General features: G+C 43.5%; 1 protein-coding gene across 1 annotated transcript; it reads right to left on the bottom strand.

The window, feature by feature from the left end:
• Window positions 1-1,057: 1,057 nt before the first annotated feature.
• ACO2 (aconitase 2) lies at window positions 1,058-23,128 on the bottom strand. The gene is made up of 18 exons (XM_057389099.1): window positions 23,047-23,128; window positions 17,339-17,481; window positions 16,016-16,274; window positions 13,780-13,872; window positions 11,673-11,831; window positions 11,311-11,461; window positions 10,023-10,127; window positions 9,687-9,778; window positions 9,321-9,426; window positions 8,057-8,214; window positions 6,962-7,035; window positions 6,119-6,230; window positions 5,823-5,945; window positions 5,472-5,627; window positions 3,341-3,532; window positions 2,397-2,529; window positions 1,962-2,083; window positions 1,058-1,555 (listed from the first exon to the last, which is right to left on the bottom strand). Exons 1-18 carry the CDS (start codon window positions 23,080-23,082, stop codon window positions 1,412-1,414), a joined length of 2,358 nt encoding a protein of 785 aa, XP_057245082.1. The 5' UTR covers window positions 23,083-23,128; the 3' UTR covers window positions 1,058-1,411.
• Window positions 23,129-23,177: the final 49 nt, after the last annotated feature.

The raw sequence follows: 23,177 nt of genomic DNA, 5'->3' as shown, positions 1-23,177 counted from the left end.
CAATTTGTGGGGAAACTGTTAGCTTCCTGCCTAGCAGGAAAAAAACACTTGCCTCCTGCAGTTTAGCTACTTGGATTTCAAGGCAGACAGTGTTGAGACCTATGCTTTGCTCTGTGCTAACAGCCAATGACAAACAATTGCCATCACCCTCCCTGACAGCAGCACAAGGAAAGGAGGGAACAAAACAATGAGTAAAATCTATGCAGGGCCCATTGCCAAGAGTGATGTTGCACATAATTACAAAGCCAGCCACGTTTGGCAGGAAGGAGCTATAATTCCCTGGGATAGTGGGTCTGCTTAACCTCCAACTGTGAAAACAAAGCCTGAGTCACCAGCGCCCTCCCTGCAGCRTCGTTAGAACCCCTTAATTCTCAACTGTTATTCTCGGTGCAATGCCCCCTAATTAAAAGGGAGCCTAGAATTCTTTAGGTTCACATAATAGCTGAGGTCCATCTGTGCAGASAGTAAGCTTACTGAATGCCACCTACAGAGCAGCGCAACCATCTAGCTGTGGTGGAAACAACGGTTTGCAGAAACCTTCCAGCTGTTTGTATAGGTAGAAATTCTGGTGAAACAAGTGAGGAGCTTCTACACACGCTGTTCTGGGGTGCCAGGGCAGGGGGAAGAAGACAGTCCAGCTACTCCAAAGCTGTTTTACTCAGCTTTTTGACAGGCTCAAGGCTCCCAGGAGTGGAGTAAGGCGATAGTGATGTGGCTTCGTGTGCTGTTCTCATGAGAGACTCCTCAACATACATCTCCTGCTGTAAGCTGTGCATTAGGAAACTAGCTTAGTGTGCAGTGCTGGGAAACTAGATACAGCAGATGCTCTTTGCAAGTTTGTCATCACTGCAATAGTGGCACTGTGTAGCCTGCAGTAGGTTCGTGGTAAGAGCTAAACAATCCAGGAGAGCTGTGACGGTTTTTTTACCACACTGAGTTATTTGTTCATTGATTTGTTTCTTTTACTCCTCTTTAGCAGTGATTTACAAGAATTTCTTTCCCACCCTCACAGCAACAATGACAGGGATTAGGATGATGAATACAACAACACATGGCAGAAGAGATGGTCACATTCTTTATTTTAAGTCTTTAGCCATCAGTAAAGTGAATGGGTAGAAAACAACCAACTGAGCAGACAAATCCACCTTAGCTGGTTATTTCCAAATATAAATAACTGTGGGAGAACTGAAATTGAGCCAAAATAGAAAAAGGGAGCTGGGGAATTTAAAAGACAAAAGTAAGCCTAGCTGCACTCCCTTTTCATAGTGTCAGTGAAGAGGAAGTACCATAACAAAAAGGAAGCTATGGTTACATTTGATCAGACATTTATTCCAACAGTAGGCATGGAATTGCACTTTCATGAAAATGCCAAAGCTGAATCGAGTCCAGTGCACTGGGGCATTGTGCGCACTTAGCTTGATTTCTGCTGCAGCTCCTTCATTCTGTTCAGGGCACTGCCAGCCTGAAACCACTCAATCTGCGACTCATTGAAGGTGTGGTTCAGCATGATTGTTTCTTGGCTCCCATTGGGATGCTTGATRATGCATTTCAGAGGCTAAAGGAAGAAGACAGTTTTATTTTCCCCCTTTTCTTTCAATGGAGCAGATTATCTGAAGCTTCTCACAGGAAAATTCCAACATGGTTTTAAAGGGCCAAAAAAGGAAAATTGCTGCTCAAGGTGGATCTTAACATAAAAGTGAAGTTGCAGTTCCTTCTAGGGAATACTCATGCTTAACTAGTGTAGGAATTCAGAGTATCCTATGAAAGTTTCTCTTAACCATTCAGACCAGCACTGATCCTGRCCTGCGGTCTATGTCCTAGCCCACTATGTCCCACGTGGCTGGCATGCTGCACTGTCCATCAGTGCCAGTGCTGCCTCACAAGTACACACCTCTACCATTGTCCCCCATCAGCAGCACATCCCTGTCCCCAAGTGCATGACCAGACACACAGATAGTTACCTTTCCAGGTGCAAAGTCTTTCAACCCCACGATGCTTAGCTTATCCACAGGATGAATCTTGTTATAGTCTGCTGGATCAGCAAAAGTGAGAGGCAGTAGGCCTTGCTTCTTCAGATTGGTTTCTGTGGAGAACAAACAGCCAACCATGCTAGTAACACCCCACTGCAGGAAAGCAGGATTACTTTTTGTCTGTGCCGTGCTTCTCAGAGGACTCCTCCAGCAACAATTGCTGTCTTTGCTGCCAAATCTGCATATCCGTTGTTCGTAGCATATCTAACTATGTATGTAACAGGACTCCTGACAGGAGGGACCTTGCTRTCTGTCAGCAGGGAGGGGTCATGCCTGTAGGTGTTGAGCCCTGGGCAAGGTAAACACCACTTCCACTCAAACCAAACACATCCTGTTTACACACACCACAGGGGAAGCCTGACTCACCATGGATCCTGGCAAAGCTCTTGGTGATGATGACCCTTCCTCCCAAGTGCCGTGGCTCCARTGCTGCATGCTCCCGGCTTGATCCCTCACCATAGTTTTCATCCCCAATAACTGCCCATTTGACACCCATTTTCTGAAACAAAAGACACAGATTTACATTTCTGCAGCCACTCAAGCAAGGAATTAATAAATACCACCCACACATCTAATTTCAGCACTTCACTGACATTGCTATGCTATGCTATGACACYTTCTCCCAGAAGACTCCCTTGGGTTCTGAGAAAGAGAAATAAAGGAGTTAAGAGCTTCACAGCTGTTAGGCACTGCCACCCTTGCTGGCAAGGGCTGAGGAGGGATCCAGGGCAAATCTTTTCCTTCCCTTTTCTGCCACTTCTCCTTCCATGGTGCTATGCCAGACCAGTGTTTGCACCAGCCATGACCTCTGCTCTATTTCTGGAAGGGATATGGAAAATTTTAACTTCTCTCACTGGAAGAGCCAACAACTGCCAAGTTGTCCAGAGGATAAAAAGACATTTCTTGACATTTGAATCCAAGTGTTAAAGAAAAAAGCAGATAAGATTAATTTACTTAAACATTAGACTGCTCACAGGTGATGCATTCCAGGAGGCAAGATTTAGTTAGTCTGATGACACCCATGCCTTGTAAGGTATGCAGACCCTAAAGGAGTTCTACCTCTTTTCTCTATGATTTATGGTTCCCTCTGAGTCATGAGATCTTCCTCCCTTCTTCCCCATAGCAAGTAGGGAAAGAATCTCCTAAAGGAACTGCCATCATTAGAGTAAGTACCAAGAAAATGCCTCAATGCTGAGTGAATTCACAGGTGCTGTTATTTGAGAGCAGGAGGGTGAGATCCTTATTCTTGGCACAGACTGACCAAAGTGTAAATATCCTCTGAAAATAGATGTGTCAGGAKAACATCTCACCTTGTAGTAACGGGCTGTGTCAGGGACTGGGCCAAACTCCTGGGTTAATGCATTTCGCACAGAGTTGGCTTTGCCATTTTCGATGTTGATGGCACCAATGAGCAGGTTGTTTGAGATGTTGTCCAGATGGCCACGGAATTTCAGCCACGGTCCAGCTGCAGAAATATGGTCAGTGGTGCATTTCCCTTTTACCTAAGGGGTGGTAGAAGAGAAGAATATCTTAGGAGTAGTGTACTTGACCCTTCCTCAACACTTCTAACTGTGAAGCATTAACTGGGAAGAGTAGTCAATACTCCAGAGGGCTCTGCAGCCCTTCAGCAGGATCTCAACAGGTTAGAGAGGTGGGCAGAGAACTGTCTCAAGTTCAACAAGGGCAAGGTTCAGGGTCCTGCACATGGGGAAGAGTAACTCCATGCACCAGCACAGGCTGAGGGCTGACCTGCTCGGAAGCAGCTCTGTGGAGAAGAACTTGGGAGTCCTGGTGGACAACACGCTGTCCATGAGCCRGCAGTGTGCCCATGTAGCCAAGAAAGCCAATGGTACCTGGGATGCATTAGGAAGAGCACTGCCAGCAGGTCAAGGGAAGTGATCCTGTCCCTCTACTCAGCCCTAGTGAGGCCACCTCTGGAGGGCTGTGTCCAGTTCAGGCCTCCCCAATACCAGAGAGACATGGAGCTCCTGGAAAGGGTCCAGGGGAGGACGACAAAAACAATTAAGGGACTGGAGCATATCAGCCTCAAGAAGAGACAAATGAGAGGGGACTTCATTAGTATGCTGAAGGGAGGGTGACGAGGTTCTTCTCAGTGGTGCCAAGCAACAGGACAAGGGGTAATGGGCAGAAACTAATGCACAGGAGGTTCCACCTGGACATGAGGAAGAACTTCTTTACTGTGCAGTGACCGCACACTGAACAGAGMGGTTGCTCAGAGAGGTTGTGGAGTCTCCCTCACTGGAAATATTCAAGAACCATCTGGACACAATCCTGTACCATGTGCTCAGGGATCACCCTGCTTGAGCAGGGAGACTGGACGAGATGACCCACTCTGGTCCCTTCCAACCTGACCCATTCTGTGATCACCATATCTCTTTTTAAAGGCACAAACCCATGAAAAGTACATCAGTTACACAATCAAGGCACTCTAAAGCCGAACACAGTGGTCATTCTGCACACTTTAGGTAACAATAACATCCCTTTTCCAAAGAGTAAATTACAAAAATTAGCTTAGCCATGGTATSTCCTGCCATGTCCTCACTTCCTTCAGCAGCAGGTTGTTCAGGTACAAAAAGCAGTAAAGCCCTTCCTGCTACAGCTCAGCCTCCCTGCTGGGGAACTTCAGCAAGATGCCAAGTGTTACCCTTTAAGTTTCCAAACCACACATAAGCCTTCTCAGCTTGTAAGAACAGAATGGCCTTCCAACTGGTAAGTTCTTAAATGCTTGGAAACGCATTACCCATGTCAAAAACTTATGCACAGCAGTACGGCAATTGGGAATGCCTCCAACTCTGCCACTGAAAATCACGAATGTTCCCAAAGGTCAATTTCTAAAGGATTGCATTTCAGAGCCCCTCACGTATCAACTGAAGTTTCCCTCTGTTAACTCACCTCAGGCAGTGAGGAGAAACCCATGTCTCCATTGAAAGACCAAACTGCAATGTTTAACAAGTGTGAAGTAATTTCTCTATTTCTATGAAGTGGGAAGAGAACATGCATACTGATGGATGAGACGTTCCCAATGACCTCATTTCAGACAAATATGCCTTAGAACAGTCAGTATTAGAGATGCTAATTTAAGAACCCATCCACCTTACCACTGCAGGTTTTACATGGAACAAATTCTGCAGACTGCATGGTCTAGTCAGGATCATATTACATGCTATAACAAGCTTCTTTTTGCACGGTTTTAGCTCACCACTAGCCCAATGGAGAAGAGTTGCTTAGCTATAACAGAAAAAAGTATCAGAAGGAAACACCTGGAAAAGGAAGACCCTTATTTCCCTTTCCATAACAATGCAGTTGTAGGGGAGGGAATCAGATACCTCAAAAGCACATCCAAAGCTTCTAGCAGTTGCTGTGCAAACCCCTGTTCAAGCAGACCTGTCATAGCTGATGCTCCCCCACTTTGCTCCTGACCTTGATGAGGATCAGCATGTCTTCTAGATCCTTGCCATCCCACTTATCAAAGGGYTCAAGAAGCTGGAGGCGCTGGCTGGTGGGGCTTACATCCACGTGCTGCCCACTGCCATCCTTGGGAGGGTACTGATAGGTGTCCTGGCCTGGGTCAAAGTCCTTCCAAAGAAGAAAGGAAAATAATCAGCCTCAGCCATCCCCAACATCACATGAAGAACAAGCCAACACAGGCAACTGCACCCATTCTAGCCCTACCACCATGTGTCAGAAGAGAGGGCATAAGTTCCCCCAGTACATATAAAGCACTGTTAGTGTCAGGTCTTCCCTCCCTCTGCGTCCAGACAGAGCAGTTACCAGCTTGGGCAGCTCATCTGCATCAGGTGCCTCTAGTTTAAACTTCTTCCCATCTGCTCCTGTCAAGTAATCTGTCTCAGGGTTAAATTTCAGAGTGCCAGCAATGGACAGGGCTGTGACAATCTGAAAGGAAAAAAAGACAAATTTAAAGGCATATTCTACCTCCCATCTCTTCATCTGAAAGTCCTGCATCTAATAGTCTCAAGCAACCAGTCTAGCTACTAACCAAGGCACACTGGGCCTCTTCTGCAGGCACCCTGAACTATTCTACAGCCCTTCCTCCAGCTGTTTCTTACCTCTGGAGAGGTTACAAATGCATGAGTCTCTGGATTGGCATCATTGCGACCCGTGAAATTGCGGTTGTAGGATGTAACTATTGTGTTTTTCTCCCCTTTCTTGATGTCCTTTCTGCAAAAGAAGCAAACAYGCTCATCAGCTCCAAATGGAATATTGCTTCTAGATGTCTCAGTGCTAGAATCCCTCAGCTTGGTTTTGGCAGCAATCATTATGTTACAAACACAAGCTGGTGCCTGAACATGTCTTCCTACCTTAAGCACAGACCCAAAATGAATGACAGTTCAAACCCAAGTCAGACACTGATTCCCGCAGTAGCTTTCACTGCCCATGTTGTTCACTGTTGAACTGTCTAAACAACAATCAACTAACCACATGGCTTTTGGGTATCCCAGAGTCAGCAATGACAAAGCACCCTAAGAATGTGCCTTCAATCCCTTCTACTGGGAATTATTCTCCCTGACATTCCAATGAGTCCAATTCACTTTTCCTATTTTAAAAGGACCATACAAACTCCAGTCCACCCTTCAACAGACCACAAAACTCTCTCCCCATTCTTTGCCTACTACTACACATTAGTAGAATGTGTATTAGTAGAATGTGTCCATTATTGCATTCTTCATTAATAGAATGTTTCCATTCTACAGCTTTATTCACCCAATGGCTCAATATAAATTCACAGTCTTTCTTTTCTCCTCCTTTGGTGCATATCAGACAGCCTTGGCCAGCTAGTTTTTAAACACTTAATTCCCATTGTGTTGTATTTATAATCAAATCTGGCTTCACAGAGCACTTTGGGAGTTAAAAGACAGAAAGCTAGAGTGAGGTCCATCTTTCATTTTTACCTGTCCCACTGGCCGATGCATGGCCCACAAGCATTGGCAAGAACTAGTCCTCCAACTTCTCGCAGGATTTTTGCCTGAGGACAGAGAACAACTTTGTTACTGGTAGAAAGCCTGGAATAAGTTTCAGGGGTTGGCCCTTCAGGGGAAGAGGACACTAACAGTAAGAACCAAGCCTGAGAAAATTCCCTTCCTTGTTTCAGTTTTCAGTCACTTTTATAAATGCATGGGGTTTGACCCCAATAAGACTGTAAGTTAACACTGGGGAAGAGCACAGAATGACTTGCCATGATGTTCCCATTTTCCACCTGCTTCAACCTGAGCGATCCAGCTACTTACAGATTTGACTGAAGGGCAGTGTCTGATCTGATTAATGTTCTACRGACTTCCTGTCCATGTCAGGAGAGAACTGGCAACAGTGCAAATACAGGTGCCTGCTCAGCAAACAACTCAGTTAAGGAAGGTAGGACTTGGTTGGAAGAGCCATTAAATATTGGCTGGACAGATCCACATGTAAAGACTTGGTCCCCAGCCTGTGACAGCATCTTAACATTTACTAAATAATAAAACTAATTAAAACAACATTTTCTGCACAGAAGAGGGGAGAAAGTATGTAAAGGTTCCTCTACAGAAACACTCCCTTTAAAGCCAATATGAGTTTTGCCATAACTTTGGTGTAAACAGGGAACCACCTTCCAACAAAAAGGCATGCTCACTTTATAAACTGGGATAAAGTGGATTGTAGCCCTCTGTCAGCCATAGCCATCTACAGAATCCCAGGAGCATGAGGCATCCCTTGCTATGCATACTGTTAACKCTTCAGGGCCCCAGTTCCTGAAAATTCTCAGCTTTGTTCAGTTCCAATCTGGTTCTTATATGCCCAGGTAGTAAAGATATCAGGTCAAAACACTGTTAAGGTAATGGCAGGACCCACAGGCACACTAGCACAAAGCTGGTTACATCATCAGTAATTGCACCTCCAGCAACAAGTGAAGAAAAAGTTTAAGAGGTTTCCATTAGTTAACTCTGGCCCCCTGAGTACTGTCCTGAAGAATTTAATCCATTCTGTTTGGAAGTGTTAATAGCAGCCATACTCACATAACCGTCTCTTTCAATGGTGGCGCGGATTTGTTCTGAGCCTGGTGTGATTGTGAACTTGGATTTGCACTTCAATCCATGCGCGAGTGCCTGTTTTGCCACCGCTGCAGAGCGTCCCATGTCCTCATAGCTGGAATTGGTGCAGCTGCCAATCAGTCCTGTGGTGTTTGACAGAAACAGGGTGGTGGTTACTGCAGCCCTAGTACCTGGAAGATTCTCCCTGACCTGTCTCCAGAAGAAGAAACAATGGACAGCCACTTTTTTCACTGACAAGGAATCCGGAAGGGTTTCAGGCACTAACACTGCCGAGCCTCCCAGCAAAATACTGTGGTCACAAGCAATCCCTTGTCCAGCTCTGAAGTTTGCACAGTCAGAACACATTACCCAGTCACTAGTCTAACCTAACTAGGTTATTGTTTTACAAGATCTGAGTGTCACCTACTTGCACTTTGGTTAAGCAAATTACCAAAAGAGAGGTATTTCTGTCACAAAGACAGAAAAGGCTTCAAATCAGGATGGCAAGAAATGGAGGAAATGATGAAAAGAAAGCATCTTTGTTACAGTATGAAGACCACATGAAGACACGCTWTACCATCCTGAAAGTATTCTCCGCCTTAAGCAGCAAAATATAAATCCTCTTTCAGTTACAGCTACTGTAACTCTGTCCTATTTGTAACACTATCATATAATACACTTTCCACCTCGGATGTGACTTCACAATGTATTTCCCTTCTTTTGATTCCTCTCTCTACTCCATGTGCAGCAGTTGAGAAGCCAGCCCATAAGTTACCATCCCAAAAGAAAGTACATACATTTCCAAGCCTACTTTTTAGGACAGCAACTACTAACTTTACTATGTCCCAAGAGTTCAAGAGCCAACTACTGGGAGTGCTGACAATCATACTCCTGACAAATCTCTGCAACAGGCAAATCCATTCCACAGACTTAACAAGGATCTTCAATGGGTAACATTCCTGTCAATCCAAACATTCAATAGTTTCAAAAATGGAAAAACCCCATGGCTACCTCTTGAAATTAAAATCCTTCCTACTATCCTGGATCTCATCCTACACACCTGGCCCCTGTGGTCACTACTTTTCCCAGCTAATTCATAMGGCCATGACATGACACAGCACCAAAGTCAAAGGACATACAGCAGCAGTTAAAAAACTGGAYCCCAAGCTATGTGACCAATAGCTTATCCCAAGACAACAATATTTATGCCACAAGTACGAAGGCAGAGGAAAGAGCAAATGCTACCCACCAACTCTGATATCAACAGGCCAGCCCTCCTTTTCTGCCACAGCACCAATATCTGACACAGGGTGCGCCAAGTCTGGTGTGAAAGGTCCATTGATATGCGGTTTCAGCTTTAAGAAACAGTGACAAAGTCAGAAATTACAGTAACAAAGGAAAACCCCAAAACACAGCAAGTCAATTCCTTTCATAGCTCTATCTGGAAGCTGTTTAACTAGGATTCTCCTACACGAACACAGGAGCACCAGCTGTCAGTGAAGCAAACCTACAGGTATTTTATCAGGGGACTGCATCAAACTCTTAGCTTGGTCCTCATTCACACAAAGCAGTCAGGTCACAGCATCTAAGGTGGCAAGAAGAAAGGAAGCCTTACCTCACTGAGGTTGATTTCTATCACCTGGTCATACTGACAACCAGAATCTGGTACCAAGTGTTGCTTGAATTCATCTGCTAGTGTAGCTATATCTGGAATAAGAAACAGGGAAGATCTAAAAAGTGCAGCAAATATGAGGGAGAAGAAAAGGTCTAGAATAACTAAACACAGGGTCCACTGTGTAGTTTCCCAGACTCTCTACTTGTAGCGGATGACCTACAGGACCACACAAGGTCAGAAGTCATATGAAACGACACTGTAGGAGAATAATGCTCCCAGACTACAACTTCACTTGAACCCATACTTCTACCCGCTTCAACCCCCAAACACTCTTACCAGCTCGCCCAGTCTTGCCCAAGTATTTCTTCATGCGTTCATTGTAAGGGAAGATTGATGTGGTAGCTCCGATTTCAGCCCCCATGTTACAGATTGTTGCCATTCCTAGAGAAGTGAGAGAAGAGACCATAGGGTCAAATGAGAAAGTCCAAGGACATCCAGTTCTCCAAAAGTCAAAAGTCAGTACATGCAAAGACAGCAAAGCGAAGAGATTAGGGCATCAGCCACAGAAACCTAAACCCATAGCTGAGAGGACATACTGACAACATAATGGCTGGCTAAGCACCATACGTTTCTGATCAATTCAGTGCCTGCAACCAGACTTGTGGAGGGAATGAGCCACAAGTTACACTGATACCTGCAGATACTGAAAGGGGTAATGAGGAACCTCTGTCTGCATTGAGTACCAAATACATTTACAGCAGTGAGCAGTGTGTCTGCTACTTGGTATGGGTGTCCTGTCCTTCCCTACCACCTCATTTATCTTTACTGGAGAAGCCAGAAATTTGTGAGAAATTTAACAGGCTGAATAAAATGCTTACAGTGACTGAACAATAAAAAAAAACCCAAGTATTTGTTCACAGCACTGGGATCAATCATCCCTTTCAAGGACAGAACAATGAAGATGCAGAAGCTCCTATTTTACATTTAACAAGCTAGAAGCAGATATCAAATTGTTCTGATTTCATAGAAGAAAAATGCTAAATTGCTCCCAGTTTGTAAAACCAAGTATTCCAAGTTGTAGCTAAGTAATGTAAATTGAGAGGAGAAAGCATGAAGGCTGAAGGCTGCACTTGTAATTTGGTCCTAACTAGCACGTTACAGAGAACTGCAATTTTTGCTGGTTCAAATTCAGCACCAAAGGCTAGTATACAACTGCATATTACAAACTGCTACTTTCCTCTGCTATTCTAAAACCTTCTTTTTTTTCCTAGTCACAGCCTATGAAAAATGTCATGCTGTATYGCTGACATCTCCACCTTCTAAGTATACACTGGAATACATTCACCCTTATTCTTATCCTGATGCACTTACAGGATTCTTCACAATTAACTATTCCATGTTCTCAAAGTCACAAGAAGATTTAATGGAGAGAGATCAKTTTTTCACTGAGACGGAGTGCCATCTTGTTACACCACTCTCCCAGTTTGCTGCATACAAACAGTGAGGCCAGGCTAAGGGAGAGTATTTAGTACTTCTCGCTTGATTCCCCTCCCAGCCTCCACAGATAGCTCAACACCAAGCTCCACCAACAATCCGCTCAGATAAGAGATGTGTGTTGACTTACCTGTGCAGGAAATTGAATCCACACCTGGCCCATGGTATTCAATGATGGCGCCTGTTCCACCCTTGACAGTGAGGATGCCAGCCACTTTCAGGATCACGTCTTTAGGAGAAGTCCAGCCTGAGAGCTTGCCAGTCAGTTTTACACCAATAACCTGAACAACATCAATGAGGAGAAAGAATTTAAAATATTGACATCATTTCTTACCAGAAAGGTAATGGTATATAGTTCTCCTGAGGGGTATATTCCTTTCAGATTGCAATGGTATCTGGTGCCTTACATACACAGTGCTTGAAAATCAATGCTCCTTACACATCATGTATCTCACCCTTGGCATCAAAGCTCAGTATTCCTTCTGCTCCTACCTTTGGGCATTTGAGCTCCCAAGGGATTCCTGCCATGACATCTACAGCATCAGCTCCACCCACACCAATGCAGATTCCCCCCAGGCCACCTCCGTTGGGGGTGTGTGAATCTGTGCCAATCAGCATAACCCCGGGGTAGGAGTAGTTCTCCAGAATGATCTGAAAAGAAAAACGGATTGTTTACTTGCTTGTTTATTGGGAAAGGAGGGAGAAGACAGTGGAAAGAAAACAAGAACAAGAGTTCAGATCAGTTTGTATTTGCAGATTTCAGTAGCAAGTAAATAGCTGAATTTGGTTTGGACTCAAAATTCTGTTTCAAACTCCTTGTGGAGGATGTAATGGCAGAACAAGGTAGCAAGTTGCAGCCACAGGATCCTTGCTCATCCCAGAATAATAAAAGAAAATCAGAAAACAATCTTCTTTTTCCTTTGTTTAGGCTTTTGCTAAGGTGCTACCTTTGTTAGGGCTCAAGAGCCTGTTCTATAATTTCCATACCCTTTGTCAACACCTGAGCAAGTCAGGTCACTTATCCAATGCTAGTGAGATCTTCTGTAGCCTTTATGCTCCCACAGCAGTAGAATACCAACAGGCTCCTCCAATCCATGCTGCCAGCCAAAACTTAATTATAYGGAAGAATTTCTCACTAAGACACCAAGAGGCTGCCTTCCCTTATTGCTGCTACCGATTCCATGCAAGACATTTCAACTATTAACAAAATCACAAAACCATTCTTAATGAAAAAATGAGTTTTCTGTGGTAGCAACACTATAGAGAACTCAAACTAATGAACTTCYCACTGCATATATGCCACATCAACACTAAGGACAGCCTTTCTGGGAAGCCCAGAACACACAGCACATGCATCACAGAGCAGCTTGAACAGAACTAAGGCAATCCTTTATTAAAAAGACCAAGGCTTTGCTTTTAGAACTTTCAGCTTTATATTATTGTAGCTCACAGGAATATATTTGTGTGAGAAAGGTCACTCTCAAGGCCTCACTTTGACAGAGTTGTACTCTGGAGCTATACAACAGGACCAGTTTCCTCTAGCCAGCAAAAGTCAGCCACAAGAAGACTGGCAACCACATAGCACAAAGCTATGTTGCTACGTGACAGATGTTAGGAGTGGTTTCAGAACACAAATGACCTGAGGTGTTCCCATAACCTTCTGAAGAGTTAATCTGTTGCATCCCATTAAGTTAAGGTAACCTTAGTAACTAATTCTGTAGCTAAGAAAACATAGCAGAGAGCTCTTGACTACACCTGGTCACAAGTTCCCTGCTGACAGGATGCTTACCAGTCATCCATTCTCCTCTCCACTCCTTTTGCTTCATGCTGCTCTTCAACTTTTGCTGCCTGAGACTCAGAGGAACAATGAAAAATGACTACTGGACCCTCAAAGCAAACCAACCACAAGCAAGTTAGGGACATCCTGACAGAGGTGTTGGTTTTAAAAAACAAAAAGCCTCATGAAGTGGTAAGTTATCTTGGGACTGTCATATTCTTTTTTAGATCCAAGTGTAATAACAGGAGAATCACAGACTTGGAAACTGTTTTGCATTTTACTCAAATTCACCTAGCAACTCCTTATGTGTTGCCATTCTTGAGTACTTGAAGTATGCTGCACTGTTGTGTCCTCATATACTCTTCTGGGGTTTATGGAACCAAATGCATACATAATAACCCTAAAAAGGTATGTTTCCAAGGCTGCTTTCTTTACCACCAAAGGCAATTCACCTTAACCCTATGTAGCTAGCTTCATGGCGTCACCTTACTGTCTCAATTGTACTAAGAGGAGCCAGCCCACAAGCAGTTAAGGTATTTCAAGCTTCTGTGATTCACATGACATGCTTTTGGCACTACCTAATCACACATCAGGTTACAGTTTGACCAAAATAACTTTAAAAAAAAAMCCCACTGTTGTCAAGATAACTGAGACAGAGCAAGTAACAATCYGCACATGCCAGTAGAAAAGCAAGTTTTTTCCCACAACCGGAGAAATTCTCTAAGGGTTTGTACTTGAGGTGTCTCTCCACTAAGAGAGACCCTTTTCACCAAGGTAAAACACSCACTGCATGTTCAAAGACTGCAAACACACAGACTTTACCTGGTGAATGATTCCTGATCCAGGTTTCCAGAATCCCACTCCATACTTGGCACCAGCCGTTGCTAGAAAGTTGTACACCTCCTGGTTTATGTCCTAGTCACACAGAGAAGCACAGAGCATTAGTAACACATTTTGTTCTTCCATACATGAAAAGCTCATTCAAATGCATTCCCTTCTCTCACACGCCTGCCTGTAGTTTGCTTCACAGTTTTGCAGCAGCTAGAGAGAGGTGCACAACATTTTTAAAACCAAAAGGTTAAGATTAAGACTGCCAAACAGTTGTAACAGGCCATTTAATTTTATCCCACTTGTAGCTCTACTAAAAGCATCTTTTTTTAGTTCCTGATTCCAAACAGCACAAGGAAAACCCTGCCAGTAAGGCATTTAAAATGCTCTGCTCACTTTTTCTATTTTCAGGTTTTTTTCAACCTGTTTCACTCATTCACTCTAGCCCCTTCTTCCTTCTCTACCAGGTGTTCTTTTTCCTATACAGATGCTTTGGAGATATTTCAAACCCCTTAGATAACTATTTTGGCTTTATTTTTACAGATTAAGAAATGGAACTGGAAGTTGCTCACTGCCAGGGGAGTTGGCAAGTGTCATTTGTCATTCTAGCAAGTCCTCTCTTTAAGACTCACACAATGCTGCCTTTCTTGCTGYACTGTCACCATTACTGGTGGAGGTCGCACCGTGAAAATTGCTTGTGAGAAAAACCATAGTTGCCAAAGAAGTATGACACTATTATATCCCAATAGTTCTTGGCAGAGGAGTGGCAGAATAGATAAGATAAGCACTAGGAGGAGAGAATTTCTYAAAGACTGTTCTCATGCAGCTAAGCTTCAGAATAAAGGGAAAGGGGAAACAAGATAATTGACGAATTGTCTCAGCACACATTTGCTGAAGTTTCCCATGAGGCAGCAACAGCTCTTTAAGCTTCGTTTTCCACTGGGAGTTGGGTCACTCCACTCTGTGCATCTCTCCCCCAGTAAAGCATGCTGATGTGCCAGGAGCAAATCCAAACCACCCTCTGGCCTGCCAGCATTCATTGTGTGCCAACTGGCAGCAGCAGAACCCAGTCACAAGAAGGCAGGACCTATACTTGCTTTGCTCAGAGTGGATGGCAAAGAAGGGACTCGGCTCAGTTCAGGGCTACAGCAAATATAATTGCACTATGGAGAACAAAATGCAGTAGGGGAAAGGGGAAAACAGGAGGTGAATGGGAGAAAAGAAACTGTCTGATTTAGTCAGGTCTCAAACTGTTAATTGCACAACTTAGGACTGAGACAAGCAGGGCAAGAACTCCCCCCAATCACTCCTGAGTGGTGTCAGTTGCTTTACTGTGGCCCAAGGGAGAAAGCCAGAGCAGATACTTCAACACCATGAGTTTCTGAGGATATGGACTAAAATCTTAAAATGCAGCRGACCCCTGTTTACTGTTTGTAAATTCTTGTATCAACATTCAAGGTGCAATTCTTCCTGGCTCTGACAGTTGACTTAGAGTAAGTCCACTTGGAATAACAAGATTTCTTTGGCAGATGCATTGTGGTATGTTGGACAGAGATAAATGTATCTATATATTACAGAAGCCCATCTGGGGAGCAGACATAAGCAGTACAACAGTGAGTGGAAAATTTAAAAATGGCAGTGAATCAGCAGTTGGAAAAACAACACTTTGGAATTCCCAAATAAAACCCAACATCACCTGTACTTTTACACACATTTATACTACCCTCATGAGCCCTGAAAGCTGCACATGGTTCAGTTACTGCTCTTCAGACCATCACTAGCAAATGGCTGGAGAAAGTAACTATTTGCCTCCTCCTCACAGGATACCAGTGCAATGCAGACATATGTTCATTAAGTTTTTCATACTGCCATACTGCAACATAAGAGAAATCTGACTTCCTTTTTATCCCTTTGAAATAGATTTTTTTCTCTCCTTTAGCTGAAATATCTTGTCTCTCCAGAACACACATTATCTGGGCTTCTGTCACTAACAACTTAAGACTAGCTTTTCCTACATTCATGGTCCTTTAAACCATGTAATGGATGAATCTCAGCTGAAAAACTCCCAAAACCCCATTTAGTCGGTGTCTTTGTTGCATCTGACCTGACCACCTCAGGCAATCTGTTATCATGTCTGATTCCTGGCTGTCCTTCTGGGAAAACATTTAAAATAAGCTCTTCCTTCAACTGGAAGGAGGTTTTCAAAAAGCTAAATCTCTGCAATAGTGACCTTGGCTCTTCGTAGATCCTTTTCACCACCTGACTGGGCCTCAATGAGGTGATCACAGTGGATGGTGGAAGGCACAGCCACTTTTGGCAGCCCGCTGCTGATGAACTGAAGCATTGCCATCTGAGCTGTGGCATCCTGCATGGCAACGCGGTCTGGCCGTAAACGCAGATAGGTCTTGCCGCGCTCAATCTCCTGTTTTGCTGGGTCATCCAGGTGTCCATACACAATCTTCTCAGACAAGGTCAGGGGGCGGTCAAGCCTGGGGAGAATAATTATACTATCTGCATCTTGTGTACTTCAACATTTGCCATTTTAAGCATGTAATAGAACACTTCCCTATATTGCTCAGACTGTTATGGCCTATTAGAACACAGAAACCTCCATGCTCTTCTTACAGCATTATAATAACTGGCACAAGGCTACAACAAGGGTWCAGTCCATAAAGTTCAAAAATATATTAATTGCTGTAATTTTATGCTTTGTTTTTTAATCTTCCTATACTGTAGAAGAAACACTGACTGCTCACTTCTTGAGTCATACTTCAGGATGGCAAATGTAGAGGTGAGACAGAGGTCAGACTCAATTCACAAATACCAGAATCCAAAGTAAATAAAACTAAGTGGAGTCTTGTGACCTTAGACCTTTCATCCTGCAGCTGTATCAGTTGATGAATCTATTTATGTCAGTAGTGAGATCTTCTGAGAAGTAACTAAATCAAGACAACGATTTGAAATGAGAGCTACAGCATTTAACAAAGGACACAAAGACTGAAGGACAACTCATACAACCACTGCCAGTAAGTGGAGCAGGAATGACAATTTAGCAGACACACACGCCTCTATCAACAGATTAAGGTCACTATGTTTACATATGCTATGAATTCCATGYCCTTTGTTTCACGTCTAACACCTACAGGAGAACATTTACTGCTGAAACACAGCTCAAAGAGGCATTAGCCTATAACGACCACTGCCCACTCACTCCTGCCCTGGAAAGGAGCGAGAGCCCGTGTGAAGACTCCTCAACAAAAGCATTAACCAAAGAGGATGGAGCTCTTTCTAGCACCTCCTCTGCACTGGTCTGGTTCTCTGCATGTTGCAGTGTTTCATCATATCCTTCAACCTTCCCACAGTGCCCCACCACTATGTGGACACACTACAACTCATGCTTTACTGTATTTACAACTGCTRTGGTTCAATGCTGCTTTCCCTGATAAACATTCTTTATGCCAGAGCCCTATGACATTTATTTTCCTCCTCTCCTGTTATTACAGAGCTAAATTCAATAGGCTGACCTGTCCCTTCTCCCTTTCTCCACTCTTACCTCTTACGGACAATGTTGATGTTCTTCTCCAGCTTTTCATAATTTATGTATTCATTAGGTTCAAAGTGGCTCATGGCCACCTTGGCCCGCTGACACAGGACAGGAGCAACATGGTAGCGTCGTACTCCACTATTCAAGGCATGCTGAAAAAAGAAGAATATTAGCACTGGAACCTTGCTGAGTGAATTTCTGTAATGTATCAGTAAAAAATGGTTTTCAGTTTTTGTTACTAGGATTCTACAGACCAACAACAGAAAAATTGGAAAGGTATTTAAGGGCACCCAAATACATTTCATGGTACAATACTGCATATTATGTTAAATAGTGAGACACGAGGCCATCCAGAACAGGTAGCCTTTATTATCCACATCTCTTTATTGTATCAGATGTCTTATGCTTTCAGATTTGCTGAGCCAATCCTTAAGCAAATACCAGTCTGTCATACTYCTGACACATCAGAGTCATGGTGGAGAAGAACTGATGATGTTTCTAAAGCAAACTAACCCTAGGTTTGTATTTTCTCACTGGCATTGAGTTGACATTGAAGGACTGGCAGGTGACAGCATGGGGCTGAGTGTATGTGCTTGTGTTCCACCATCACATACTAACTTTCCTAGGCAGTCCCTGCATACTGCTAAAAAAGTTATTATATATAAAGAGACTTTGGTGTACAAGCCTGGTCTACAATGTAACACAGAGCAGGAGAAGCAACAAAAATCCACAACAGCACCACCAAACTTGCTGCACAGATCCAGGTGCTCTTTTCCTCACTCTCAAAAAGGCACCCTCACCTTTTGCCTTAAGCCTTGCACTTACCCTACAGGTGAACTATACTGTGAGCTGAATGGATCAGCAGAAAATTCCAGGGAAAAAAAAAAAGCCCAAATTTCACTTGGCAGCCTCCACAGTGAGACAGTTTCCTGGAGCACAGGAGAAGGGCAGGCTATAGCCCGGCACCTTTACAGCACCTGACCTGAAAGAGACAGGTCAGTGCCCAAGGCTAAGAGCTCTCACGCAGCTTTGAAAACTGAGTCAGAGAACAGCCTCCATAAAAATGTCTATGAATTTGGCATATGCATTTCTTACATGCTTTCAAAGTCTCACACATCAGCATTAGAAGTCTGGAAACAGACTGAAGACAGGAGTTCAGAGTTCATCCTCCTTTTCTATTCATCCGGTACTTCAGCATTTCAAAGTTTTGATAAGTACAGGTTAATAAATATGGTATTGCACTAAACACCCCTTTCATATGTGTGATTGTAAATCAGCAATATTCCTTGTGCAGAACACAATCATTGTACCTACCACTGGTTTTGCATTGACAAAAATACCGGTCAATTCTTTAAACCTGTTCAAGCATTTTAATGTTTCTCTGTGAGTATTTTTTTCCCGCTTTGAAAACATTGCCTGAAATAGTCACAATCAAAGAGACATCACCAATTTTTAGCCAAATCTCTTTTTTTATTGTCCTTTTGACAACACTTACCTTTCAAAAGAAAAAGTTTGGGAAAGTTAGGCAAGATCAAACCTGTCAGCACACCAGCAACAATGGTGTAGTTTGCATTTTTACCAAACTATCCTAAGCCATTATACAAAGAGCTTTTGGTAGAAGCAGTACAGTCCTACAGCAGCTGCACACCACTTTCATGAAAGAATATCTGAGCAGAGTGAACCTGGTGGTACAAAGAGGGCACTGCTCCTCCAAGAGTGCATGGGAATCCTAGTCATCAAATTTCACTGTGCTGAACTTTAAGCTTAGAACTTCCAGAACTTATCACAGGTGTCAGACCTGAGATCTTTCCTTCTCCCACCATCGAAAAAACCCTAAARAACTGAAAACAACCACCTAAACCAAATCAAACACCACCCAGCTTTTCATTGTTTAACATACAAACTGGGTAAAGTTGCTCTTTACCTAGTAGCCAAGTAACTGTTATGTTTGCTTTGTTCCAGCCCCTTTTTTTTTTCCCCTCCTCACAAGATATTGTCTTGCGAAAATCTCCACTTGCTGGAGTGGCTGGAAAAAACACTGAGTGATTTAATCACGGTTCATGGAAAAGTAATCTCTTTCCCAGGCGAGGAAATGTATTTTGGTTTAATGCAGTAATTTCTTTTTAATTCATCATAGAGAAGAACAGATATGCAAATAAAAGTAACAGCAGATAATCCTGCCTGAGACAAAAGCTGATTAAAATAAACATCTGAAGCACAGCTCTCCAAAGAGAGGTACAACAAAACTTTTCAAATAAATTTCAGGTAAAATCTTTTCCATCCATACATGTCTATGGATCTTTAAACTTCATGAAATGGCACAATGAAATGTAGTATTTTTTCTAATTCTATATCAGTGTCCAGCTGGTCATCATAAAATCAGAAATAAAAAGTAGTTGACTCCTGCTGACCAGTTTCAGGCTACCAGAGGCAGGAAGAGAATGTGTCTAAGGTGAAGGATTCTGTCTGGACCTGGAGTAGTCTGGAAAAGTGAAGGTCTGTTTCTGTTATGGGCAGTATGACACAGGAAAAATAATTGTCTATGTCAATGAGTTTCAGGAGACTAAAGAATCATTTTTGTCTACATAAAAATTTTTAAAGGCACCTATTAAAAATGTGCCATCTTTGTTTTACTAGGATGTAAATCTAATCCCATATTTCTGCTGGGAATTAATTTGATTAGATATAATTGTTCTCATGTTGGCACCCACCAAGCCTACAGCTCCACCACCACCACCAATCACCAGCATACACTGCCTGGTTCAAAAGTCTGATCTCTCCTCACAGAGAATCTACAATATATCACTCATTATATATATACAATATATCACCTGCCTATTCTCCATGCCTGTCCTTTTTCTATTGCATCCTCAGAAACAGGCTGGCAGAACTGCAAGGTTAAGGAAAATTCACAAGCCTGAAAGTTCCCAGCCTCATTCCCTCTCACTCTTCTATGAGAAAGAATGTACTAGCACTTTGCAGAGGCTTCCATGGTGTTTTTTTAAATAGTAGTGAGACGTGACTTGAGCCCAACAGCCAAGGGAAGTAGGCAGCCAGCAATCTACACATTTTCCCTCTTATCCAGGAACTGTTAATTTCCAGACCGAGCAAATAGCGGTCAAGTAACCTCCTCTTACCTGGCATGGAATCCCTTATTCCAGTACAAGTTGTATTTGTTCAAATTTCAGTAAAAGAAATGGCAGTAATCATTACAGGGCTCCTAAGCCTACTGGTATTTTACAAGGTGAAACGCTTCCTTAAAAGACAGAAGAAAGCCAGCCTAATAAATGGGTCATTATTTATGAAATCTCTGTAAGGAAGCCAATGCTCTCTTGCATTTAGCTCACTACAGTGAATGGTCCAGATGCGAGAGCAGTATGAATTCAGAAAATAACTTGCATTTTGGCAGCCAAGAAGGCAGACAAGCCCAGTGAGCAAAAGCTCATATTCAAAAGAGTAGCAACTGTGTTACATGCAGTCCTATATGGGAAATCAGTCCTAAAAATCACAGCTTGAACCTAAAATACGATCTTTTCTCATCTTCTCTTTCTGAGAACATTAGTCAAGTTTCCAACATTCACCATGATTCAGCCTTAAAAAAAAAAAAAAAAAAAAAAAAAAAAAAAAAAAAAAAAAAAAAAAAAAAAAAAAAAAAAAAAAAAAAAAAAAAAAGCAGTGTGGTATAATCAAATTGTAAATGCTACTTTTCTAGACCCACCTCAAAAGAACAACCAAAATTATGGTTCTGAAGATCAGCTTAGCCCTGGCCAACAGCGGCCAACATTTCTGCCAGCATACACAGAGCTGCACATGTATCGTTTCCGTACTTACCCAAAATACCTTCCAAAAATCCCCGATATTTCAGGCTGTTTAGAGCTTCACAGTCCTCTCTTTCAGCCAATCTTCAGCCAATGTGGTTCGAAAAATACAGTGCTACTAAAAGCATTATCTCAGATAGGCAGACAAGAGATCTTGACCTTCTGAGACTATTAGAACTATACTTTAAATAGGACAGTCAGTCCAAATCAGACTAATTACAATTTATTTCCCTCAGAGGGATGCTTTTTCTACAACTCCAGTTCCAAAACAGTTTCAGGATGGGAGGTGAACAGAAACAATATTAGTAACATGKGCCATGGTCAATGCTGGCACTATCACAGTGATTGACAAGATTATGCTCTCATATTCATTTATCTTGAGGCTGCTACAGAGGAGCAAAAAACCTCTGCCTCCTAAAGACATCACCTAGAGGCATGTTTGGTTACCACTCCAAATTTAGTCCTTCACAAGGGGGGGTAAAAACTATTAACCTTGCACCTGATAACAGAAGACAACCTCCTGGAATACCAAATTCCCCATATTGACTGTGCTAGCACAGTCTTTGTTTTGCATAACACAATATTAATTTTAGCAAATGACTGCTTTTTCTCATGCAATGTCACACCATAAAATGAGAATCAATTCATTACCCTAATAAAGGATTTGCTTTCATTTTATGAGTCATTTCTGTTCAAAGTACAAACTAAATGCTATTTAACAACCAAGAACAAATACATCAAGTTAACTGAAATGGTGCTATTCTGTAACTTTTATTAAATTTTTTAAATGCCTATACTTTTCTGAAACATTGACTTCTAAAGTAAAACAGTAATATAAAACTATGATTAAGATTCTCAAAGAACTTTCAGAATACTAACAGCCAACCAGATTCTTATTTCAGTTCCCTAAGAAATGGAAACACATTGGCCAAGGTCACGAGTGCAAAGTGAGAAGTTACACTGCCTGCCTTTATCACAGGGAAGCAAAGGCTTCCTTATCCCTTAGCAGCCCTAAAAAGAAAATTGCACCTGATATTTTCCTTCTAGGCTTTATAAGATCATGAAAACTTTGTTGTGTTTAATGTCTACTCAGTAATAAAGTCTCAAGGAAGGGAATCTCTGCAGCAAGATCATATTACTGGCAAAGGTGAGTTTTAGAGGTCACGACAGACAAGACTATGAGAGTCAGTATCACTGTCCCGGGCTAAAAGGCAGTTTATGTGCCTGACCCGCCTGCTTTTTCAGCCTTCGTAGTTCCCATTTATACAGTGACTCCCTCCCATGTTTGTCACCAGGGGCCTCTGATTGTATTAAAAGGAGGATTTTGAAAGCAAAGTAGCCAAAAGACAGCTCACTCACATAACAAGGAGTCACCTTGTTCTGCCGCACGCCCACAAGGGGAAGCAGTACAAGATGAAGGAAAAATGCCCGCCCCGGGGAAAGACTTTTTATTTCATCGTTGAGGCCCGAGCCCTCGGCTCTCTGCCCTGCTGGGCCAAGGCTTTGACAACGACCTCAGCCAACCGCGGCGGGGTCCGAGCGGGCGGGGGAGGCGGCGGCCCCAGGCCGCGTCCCCGCCGCCCCGTTCACCTTGCGCTCACCTTGACGGCCAGCCGGGCCCGGTGGCGGGAGACGCCCTGCCCCGGAGCCCGGGCAGCGGTCATGCCGCCCCCAAAGCCATCGCCAAAGCCGCGGCCTCCCCGCCATCGCCATGGAAACGGGGCGTGGGGCCGCACCGGGGACACGCTGACCTACAAGCGGAGGCGGGGACGATCCGGCCCCRAGTCTACCAGCGGGTAGCCGCTCTGCCGGCCGCCCAGCGGGCAGTGTTCTTGACCACGCCACACTCCCAGTCGCCCGTCCCGCCCGTTGCCCGCCCCGCCCGCCGCTGCCTCTCACCCTCAGCCGAACAGCCAGCACGCAGTACGGCGCCATTTTGTTCACTGACAAAGATGGAGTCGCGCCGCGATGGCGTCACGCGGTCCCTTTGACATCTCCTGAGCGCGGGAGGGGCGGGGCCGCGCAGGTCC

Source organism: Malurus melanocephalus, unplaced genomic scaffold (assembly GCF_030028575.1).
Source record: "Malurus melanocephalus ecotype Western Australia unplaced genomic scaffold, MMel_1.1 scaffold_17, whole genome shotgun sequence".
In the NCBI taxonomy this organism is placed as follows: Eukaryota; Metazoa; Chordata; class Aves; order Passeriformes; family Maluridae; genus Malurus; species Malurus melanocephalus.
This window is presented reverse-complemented; position numbering and strand designations above follow the sequence as displayed.